This window comes from Protobothrops mucrosquamatus, unplaced genomic scaffold, assembly GCF_001527695.2.
Source record: "Protobothrops mucrosquamatus isolate PMUCROS unplaced genomic scaffold, P.Mucros_1.0 scaffold1422, whole genome shotgun sequence".
Taxonomy (NCBI): Eukaryota; Metazoa; Chordata; class Lepidosauria; order Squamata; family Viperidae; genus Protobothrops; species Protobothrops mucrosquamatus.
Genome location: NW_015387607.1, coordinates 68,825 through 78,944, shown reverse-complemented (window position 1 = coordinate 78,944; position 10,120 = coordinate 68,825). Strand labels below are relative to the sequence as shown.

At 40.3% G+C, this 10,120-nt stretch overlaps 1 protein-coding gene across 1 annotated transcript in view; it reads left to right on the top strand.

Moving 5' to 3' along the window:
* The first annotated feature begins 5,439 nt into the window (after window positions 1–5,439).
* AQP2 (aquaporin 2) overlaps window positions 5,440–10,120 on the top strand; it is a 22,220-nt gene continuing 17,539 nt past the window's right edge. Inside the window, exon 1 of the mRNA XM_015821908.1 lies at window positions 5,440–5,802. Within this exon, the coding sequence (XP_015677394.1) occupies window positions 5,440–5,802 (363 nt within the window). The remainder of the gene's footprint in view (window positions 5,803–10,120) is intronic.

Sequence of the window (10,120 nt, the reverse complement as noted above, 5' to 3'; positions counted from 1 at the left end):
CATCAACCACGGAGACTGGTTAAGTTCGTGCCTGAAAGTCCTGCTTCAACAAGAAGAGCCTGCCACCCATTAATGTTGCGTGAGCTCCGGTTGTAAGACATCTCATCGATCTCTAAAGAACATTGCTGCAAGGCTGGACAAGGGGGGACGTGGCTGGGAGGGCCTGGGCATTGGCGGCCTCTGAGGAGGTAGCGCTACAGAATGATAACAAAAAGCAAAAAGTGAATATTCACTCAGACCAAGTGGTTATGTAAAGACTGAGGCAATGTAATTCTAATCAAGACACTTTGAGTGTTAATACTATCTATCTATCTATCTATCTATCTATCTATCTATCTATCTATCTATCTATCTATCTATCTATCTACTGTATCTGTCTAGCGATTGATTGATCCATCCATCCATCCATCCATCCATCCATCCTTCTACTCATTTGCTCAATGTTGAATGGTTATTGGGGATATTAGTTAAAATAATGGCAAAAACAAGACAAAAATAGAAAGAAACAAAGAACTCCAATACTGAAATTCAACAACAATATAGGAGACAAAACAACACATACAAGTGTCCTCTTTGAACAACCACTTGTTCAGTGACCATTCAAAGTTACAACGGTGCTGAATGAAGGAGACTTATGATGGGTCCTTGTAGTTGCAGCTGTCACTGCATCCCCTGGACATCTCATCGCAATTTGGATGCTTGGCAACCAGTTCGTGCTTATGAGGAATGCAACAATGTGCAGTCACATGATCACCATTTGCAACCTTAACTGTCAACTTGCAACAAGCATAGTCAATGTGGAAGCTGGAGGTCACAGATGACAATCCAGGATGCTGCAACCATGAGGAAATTCACTTAATGATGTCAACTGGGGTTACCATAACTGCCATCTTAAATTGGTGGTGCTCATGTGAAGTTGCACATCTTGATCGTGTTATAAAGTAATGGAGTTGCGGATCCCAATTAACATTGTTAAAGGAGGATAACCAATAGCCATGGGAGAAAGGGAGAAGCTCTTTGATGAGAGATTTCATAAGCAGGGTGCAAGAAAACCTTCTCTTTTGCTCAGCTGCCAAGCTGATCACTTTTTCTACTCCTAACATGAACACACAACCTTTATCTTTTTAGAATTCAGTCTCACTTTATTGGCTTTTTTCCCGCCAATATTATTTCCAAGGAATGGTTCAGCCTCACCAGATTTAGTTGGCAAAAATCAGAGTTGGAGGTTTCCCATACATTTCCTTTCTTCTGTTTAAAGAGACAATTAAATCATTCAAGACTAGTGAAGGATCAACTTGCTGATCATTCATCTCTAAGCCTGGATGGTAACCCTGATTAAACTAATTAACCACAGAATGTTTGTTTTACAGGGTGATTGTAACAGAGTGTCCCCACATGACTATGACTTTTTATTTACTGTTTAAGATTGCAGGAAGCAGATTTACAGTATGTAGGGTCAAACTATCTAACCCAGTATTGTCAACTAGCACGCTTCAGATTTAATCTTTCAAAAGTATTTTGGGCAGCAGTGGCTGCAACCAAACAGCGGCACGTTTTCCCAAGATTAAGCAACCACATCTTGATGTCCAGGCAACAGCAGCAAATCCTTCCTCACCTTCTCAATGAAAGCATGTTGCTAGTTTATTAAAACTGAAGCCCTCCAATGGAGAGAAATTTGCTTATTTATCCAGGTAAAGATTTGTAATTAAAAATAGGACTTCTGATCCCATATTATGGTCAGCTTTGAGGACCTCCAAGTTGAGAATCTAGGCAAGGACTTTTATTATCTGACTTCACCCAAATGTAGTTAAGTCCAGCATCCTCTAGTGATTAAGTCAAGTAATAGCAGTAATTGCAAAAGACTACCTGTACTCATACATGAGAATGCATCCTCATTCTCTTCTCAGTCAAAACAAGATGATCTCATAATTCCTGCCAAAAATTCTGTGGAGAAAAGGCAGATGCAAATGAAGTATACATTCTTCAGTAAATAAACTGCTAGCTTCTGAAGAGAAAGAATTAAAAGCAAATTTATAATAATAATAATAATGATAAAGTTGGAAGGGACTTCGGAGGTCATCTAGTCCAACCTCCTGCTCAGGCAGGAAACCCTATACCATTTCGGACAAATGGCTGTCCAGTTTCTTCTTAAAAACTTCCAGTGTTGGCGCATTCACCGCTTCTGGAGGCAGGTTGTTCCACTGGTTAATTGTTCTAACCGTCAGGAAGTTTCTCCTTAGTTCTAGGTTGCTTCTTTCTTTGGTTAGTTTCCATCCGTTGCTTCTTGTCCTGCCTTCAAGCGCTTTGGAGAATATCTTGACTCCCTCTTCTTTGTGGCAACCCCTGAGATATTGGAACACTGTTATCATGTCCCCCCTCGTCCTTCTCTTCGTTAAACTAGACATACCCAATTCCAGCAACCGTTCCTTATATATTTTAGCCTCCAGTCCCCTAATCATCTTTGTTGCTCTTCTCTGTACTCTTTCTAGAGTCTCAACATCTTTTTTACATCGTGGTGACCAAAACTGGATGCAGTATTCCAAGTGTGGCCTTACCAAGGCANCCTTACCAAGGCATTGTAAAGTGGTATTAATACTTCATGTGATCTTGATTCTATCCCTCTGTTAATGCAGCCTAGCACTGTGTTGGCTTTTTTGGCAGCTGCAGCACACTGCTGGCTCATATTTAAATGATTGTCCACTAGGACTCCGAGGTCCCTCTCGCAGTTACTACTATTGAGCAAGGTACCCCCTATACTATACATGTACATTTGGCTTTTCTTGCCTAAATGTAGAACCTTAGGGGTGGGCATTTATAAGAATTTATTCTGCCATGGCCCTTTATTTGAATATGAACTAGAATACTAAGTAGTTTTTTAGAAATCACCAAGAAAGTGTTGTGACTCTGATGAGAAGAACCACTTTGTTGTGATGAATAAGGGAAAAAATGGTGGGGGGTTGGTCTACAGCAGGGGTGTCAAACTGCTGCCCCACGGGCAAGATGCGTCATGCCAAAACCACGCCCACCCCATTGCCGGCAATGGAAAAAAAGTTGTGATATGTCACGACACATCATGTGACGTTGCGAGTTTGACACCCATGCTCTACAATATGAGAGGATAGACTGAAAGTTATAATGGATAAAGGTCCATTGGAAGACAAGCCAAGTTTGTTGGTGAGATTCTTAATACTATGGAAATAATTGGACATCAGAAAAGAATTTGGAATTTATCAAATGAGATCCTGGGGAAAAATAGTCCAAAACTGAAAGCTATGCAGAAAATCTATGCAGACATAATAATTTATTTACAGGGCTTTTAAACTGTTCTAATCAACCCAATTGAAGTAGCATACAATTCATCAAATCCATAACTTGGATTAAAAACTGACAAGGTAAATACTAGTCCCACTTCAGGCATAAAAAAACCAGCTGGGTGACTTTGGGCCAGTCAATCTTTCTCAGCCCAGTCAGGGATGTTGTGGTTAAAATAGGAGGAGAAAGGACTATTTTGTATATTCATCATCTTGAGTTACTTTTACAGGTAAAAAAAGCAGGATAAAAATCTAACAAATAAATAAAACATTTTGGTTATGTTACTCATAATTATATTTATCATAATTTATCATAACATAAGTAACAATCAACATTAACATTAATATTAAAAACTATAAATCATGGTTCAATTATATACATACAAATAAACGTAATATATAAAAACCTAAATATCACAACTAAAGAACCAATTCATCTTAGAGAGTGGAATCCCAATATTTCTGCAATCTTGGTTTGATAGAGAAACCAAATCTTTCCAGATTTTCTGAAGGTCAGAAGTGATAGGGCATCCAACATTTGGGGGAATAATATTCCACTGAAAGAGGACATTGAGGAAAAGACAAGCTTTGGACACCCTTGATATAGACATAGGGACCATCAGCTGTAGGATTGTCAGAAGGCTGCAAAAGGTAGTCCCTGACCCCGGGACTACAACCGTCATATATACATGCCAGTTGCTAAGCAGCCAAATTTGGCTGGCTGGGGAATTCTGGGAGTTGAAGGCCATAAGTCTTAAAGTTGCCAAGGTTGGACACACCTGATATAGACACAGGAGCCATCAGCCGTTAGAATTCCTTGGCAAGCTGGCTGAGGAATTCTGGGAGTTGAAGTCCACAAGTCATAAAAGAGCCAAGGTTGCCTACCCCTGCCCTAGGCCATAGGCAATCATGTTTCTCCCATCCAAAGAATATTCAGGTACAGAAGTTTATCAGGAGCCTGTTGGTGATGGGCTCCAGAAAGAACAGGTTTATTACAAAATTTCAAAAATGGACACTGACCTTGAAGGAGACATCCTAATCCTTCTTCTCCCTGCATTTATATATGCAATGCAGGTTGTTCTTGATTTATGACCATACTGAACCCAGAATTTATGTTGCTAAGTGAGAAATGTGTTAAGTGAGTTTTGCCCCATTTTATGACTTTTATTGCCACATTTGTTAAGTGAATCACTGCAGTTGTTAAATTAGTAACCCAGTTGTTAAGTGAATCTGGCTTCCGCATTAACTTCGCTTGTCAGAACATTGCAAAAGCTGATCACCTGACCCTGGAACACTGCAACCCTCATAAATAAGAACCAGTTGCCAAGCATCTGACTGTAAGTCATGTGACCAGGGAGATGCTGCGACGGTCATAAAAAAATGGTCCTCAGTCACTTTTTTCAGTGCCATTGTAACGTCAAATGGTCACTAAATGAACTGTTGTAAGTCAAGCACTACCTGGACTTCCAGCTACATCAGACTGGAGAGAGATTATTGTTCCCAGAGTTTACCACTGCCTCCAGCATGGCCAGTGATGAGGGATACTGGGAGGTCTAAATAGTTGAAAGTACAGGATGCAAGAGAAGAACAACTGTTGGATATTGTTTAGAAATTTCAAAGCCAAGCCAAAAAACCAAACAAAATACCCCAATAGATTACTTGAAATAAATTCACATGAAAACTATGAGCTTAAAAAAAAAAAGGAAAGCAGAGGTCAAAAAGACAATGATAAAGGAAAAAAAAACCTGCCAAATATGTTTGAAAGTATGAAATAAAAAGTTATGGTCAAGTAGGTAAGTAAAGACTAGCAAATGCTAATTTTTCAGTTTATCGGAGAAGGCAGAGTCTAAAACCTCCTCAACTGGAACAGGAATGAAAAAAAATTAGATTTCCAAACTCCACCTCCATTTAAATAACTTTTACCTGCTCTGCAGGTAAAGGTACACACACAGAGAGAGACATATATATATATATACACGTATATATACCCCTCTCTCTTTCTCTATGCCTGCGTTGACACATACATACGGATTTTATCCCACCATCCTTCCAGGACACAACATCATCACTGAAAAGGAGAAGTGTAACTACAGGTTTCGACCCAGTCTGATCTGTACAATTGTCATCCATGATGTGGGAACTCCGCTCTGTGGCCTTCACTCGAGCTATCCTTGCTGAATTCCTAGCCACTCTCCTCTTCGTCTTCTTCGGCCTGGGCTCAGCTCTGAACTGGCCTGCTTCTCCACCAAATGTCCTCCAGATTTCCTTCGCATTTGGCTTGGCCATTGGTACCTTGGTTCAAGCAGTGGGTCATGTGAGTGGAGCCCATATTAACCCTGCAGTGACAATGGCCTGCCTGGTGGGTTCCCAAGTCTCCTTCCTCAGGGCCATCTTCTACATGGTGGCACAGATCCTAGGAGCTGTGACGGGGGCTGCCCTCCTGCATCAGATCACTCCGCCTCATATCCGTGGCAGCTTGGCCATCAACAGGGTAAGGATTTTACTGTCTTTAAGAGTGGAAAGGCTGAAGGATTCCAGCTTTCTGGGTCATCACAACGCACCATAGGAAGTGTTTTGATACTCGCCATGCTAACTCAGTAATGTTTTATGTTGAATGATGGTGGGTTTCTTGAATTTCTCCCAACTTAACAGTTTCCACATGCAAAGCAGATACGCTCCTACTGAATTACAGTCCTTCCTTTAAGAAGCCTGGGTAAAGAAGATCAATGCTATTTCAAAAGAGCTCGAGAATCTTCCTTTCTCTTACTGCTGATTTTTATTTTGCCTTTCTTCCAAACTTCAGGCATAGTTCTACCAGGACTGCAAAAATCTGGGCTATCCCTAAATGGCTGGAAAGTGTTGGAGCTTTTGCGATCACCCAAATTTTTACAGCTCCTATCTATTTTATCTTCATATATTAGAAGTAATTTCACTGGCCTCACATGATCTTCATAACTGGATGTGGGTGAGTGTGGGTCTTCCCATTACAAATTGAAACTAACTTGGGGCAAGCCAATGATCCCCTCTATTATATTATGGATTACAGCTCCTATGATCACTCCAAGTGACAGTGCAGGCTAGGATTTATACATTATAATCCTATATCTCCAGAAGACACCAGGAGACCTTCCCTGTTCTAACTGCTTTGCACATTGGTTTCCTATTATTAAAATCTTCTAACCTGAGAGTACAATGTCAGTTTGAGGCTTAAAATACAAGAATCTCAGTCCATAAATTTAGAATCTGTGCGTGAGTGGACTCTTGGGCCACATGTTCATACAAGAATTATTATCTGGTTTGTGGGGGGGGGCTCATGCCTTACAGCAGAGGAAGGGGCTTAGAACCTAATGTTGAGGACATATTAGAAATTAATTGTATCAGCAACTATCTGTTCTGCAAATAGATTGCATTCAACTGTACAACAATTTGAGACTGGAAAGAATAGCCAATAAAGGACATCCCTTTAGGATCAAAAATTTAGACTTGGAATGCTCTGCTTTCCAAGAAATATAATTTCAAGGATTCTTAGCTTTGTGGTTCTGAACTCTTGCAATTATTATTAATCAAGGATAAGACTATGCAGTCAGTTACTATTCTTTGTACTCTATGCATGCAAAACTGAAGCACAATGATTGGCCCAAAGAAGAAGTGGATGGGATTTGGATTTTAACTTGATTGATCAAAGTCTAATGTTATGCAGGACCGTCAGGCAGTTTGCTTATAATTTACCACAGTATGTAATCCCAAACCAAGGTGGTTGGTAAAGAGTAATTTTTGATCTAATGGGATATGGATACTCAGCTATTGGACCAGCCCACCCTTCCCCCTAGCCTGTTGGATCTCCCCATACTGAGCTCAGCTAACTGACACAGTTTTAACTAAAGATGCTAGTAATGAAACATGAGCTTTCCTGTTATCCTGGAATTCCATTAAACTAGTAATGGAGATTTCAAGCTTGTAAGACTTTGTTTTTTCATGAGAACTCTACTTTCCACTCTCTGGAACCTGATGCGGAATATGAGTGCACCACTGGAAGATCTGAAATACTATGTTAGGATCATATCATCACAGAGAAAATCTATGTGATTGCTAAGAGTCAACACCTGACTTGATGGCACATAATCAATCAGACTTTTAGCAGCCTAACCTAGGAGATGATAGATGTCTTTCATTTTTCTAATTACTAAGTCACCCTGAGTTCAGCATCCTTGCTGATTTATTGCTAATCATCCAGAAATCTACCAATAGATCTTCCTGATCAGTATCTAGATGTTAAAGATATATAGATTCCATCACAAAAAAAGATGTAAGCTTTTACTACAGGTCTTTTCAACCCATTTTGGAGCAAGGTAGTTATTATAACTATATCTGGTGAGACCCAGAAGAAGGGCCTTCTCCGTGGTGGCTCCCTCACTCTGGAACATCATCCCTCTGGAAATTAGACTGGTCCCCAATCTAACACTATTTTGGATGGCCCTGAAGACGTGGTTCTGCCAGTGGGCCTGGAGAACCCAGCGTGGGATGGAGCTCATTAAATGGCTGGAAATGAATGTGTGTTGTCGCCGGGGTGGGTGTAGGTGGGTGGGAGGTTATTATTATATTTATTTCTTTTATATTGTGTTTTTATGTCCTGTAAGCCACCCTTGAGTCACCATGTGCAAGTAGGCAGCAATATAAATTTTCTAAATGAATAAATAAGGGCAAGTCCTATATATTTATCAACATGGATTCCAAATCTAGCAATGGTCTTTGCATGTTTCCAGCACTGGAAGCTTAATCCTTGCTTAACCTTTCTGGTTTCTATTCTCCCACAAGGGAGAATATCCTATTTAAGGGATTAGCAGTTTGTTTCCCTGTCATATTCCAGTTCCTCTGTGAAAGCATCCCTAAGCCCAGGCTGCTGTGCCTTGATGCTGGCATGACAAATTGCTACCCAATTGCCAATTTATTTATTTATTTCTTCAGAAAAAACAAGTACTTCCTGATGCCATGTATTATTGCAAAGAATGGCACCTGACCAGCTTAAAGATTGCAGGTCCTCCCTTCTCATTGTAAATACCCATTTGCCCATTTCATAAGCTCCAAGGCCTGGTATCCTTTGACATGGTGTGGCAAATAGTAGAAGATCTACGTGGTTGATATAATCATTATTTAAAGACACTCCCTATGAGCCCATAATCCCCTATCTCCTCCCCACTTGGATGTGCTCTCCCAATTTACCAACACTGAAAGGTCTTTGTATACGCTGGACGAGGAGAAAAAATAATGAATTGCAGTCATATCTTTTTTATTTTCTTCTAATGCCTCCAGAGAGCCAGGGATATATCTTGGAAATAAGGGCACTTTGCAATGTGCTGACTTTTCCTTTATATATTTTTATAAATTGAAATAGTTTAAACATTAAACCAGAAGGTCAAGAGTGTGACAGGTGGGCACCCTAGTGCCAAAGGGTGTCATGTTACCTATTTCTGAAATTGCTGATCATTAATAGAAAACTAGGATCATAATATAATAGATAATGTAAGTATAATGTAAGTAATATTATAAGACTATTGCCTCTGATCTCTTATTGTGCTGGCCAGCTGTCATCCAGCTGCCTTTATTAGAATTTTGTGCTCCTGTCGCACAGCATGTTGCCATTAGAGTCTACGGTCTTCATGAGGGATGGGATCATACCATAATATTAGGACAATGTCTTGTGAAGTCTTCTTTCTGGCCTGTGTACTCCCATGAAGTGGCTAGGTCTCCTGGGTCTATGTGATCACTGGATTCAGCAGCTAGCCAATGTCTCCTTGCAGAGGGTTGTCTGCTCCTGCTGTCTTGAAATAAGCTGTGGTGCACTTGCACCTTTGGAGGCCCTCCCCAGGTCCAGATGTATTAGACAACTATTGGTCTGTTTCCAGCCTTTCCTTTTTGAGGAAATTTTTGAGGCAATAGTGGGAAAATAACTGCATAGAACCCTAAAATAAATGGATAATCTGAGCATGGTTCAGGCATGGATATGGCACAAAAACCACATTAGTTGCGTTAGTGCAGGGGTCTTCAAACTCAGCCCTTTTATGACTCATGGACCTCAACTCCCAGAATTCCTCAGCCAGCATGCCTGAATTCTGGGAGTTGAAGTCCATGAGTCATAACAGGGCAGAGTTTGAAGACCCCTGCATTAGTGGATTACCTTGTTAGGACTTAGCAGGTGTGGGTGTGTTTTGGTTCTTTTAGATCTTCTCTTGGCTTTCAATACCATCAAACATGGAATATCTTTTGAATACTTGCAAGGGCTGGGGACTGGGACATTGTGCTTTAGGAGAAGAAAATTCACCTCAGTGGCCTTTGATTGTGGCATAGAACAGACTTTGACCCTCTTCTGTTAACTTTTCAATAGATGCATAAAGCTAACAGGAGAGGTCATCTGTCACTTTGGATTGGTATCATCAATATGTTCATGACACCCAATTATACATTGCTACTCTGGCCCACACTCATAACGGATAATCAAGGTTTTGTCCAAGTGTTTAGAGGTTGTTAGGACCTGGATAGGAAGAAGCTGATGGAGTTAAATCCATGCAAGGCAGAATTGCTGGTTATGCATTGAAAGTCTTTGTGGACTCCAGGGATATCTCTTGAAGGGATGGCATTGCCTCTGAGGTCTGTGATTTGGGGAGTTCCTCCTGAATTCATGGCTACTGCTGAGTGGGCAGATACATATTGTGATCAGGAGGCTGTTTGCCCAACTCTAGCTAATAATAATAATAATAATAATAATAATAATAATAATAATAATAATAATAATAATAATAATAATAATAATA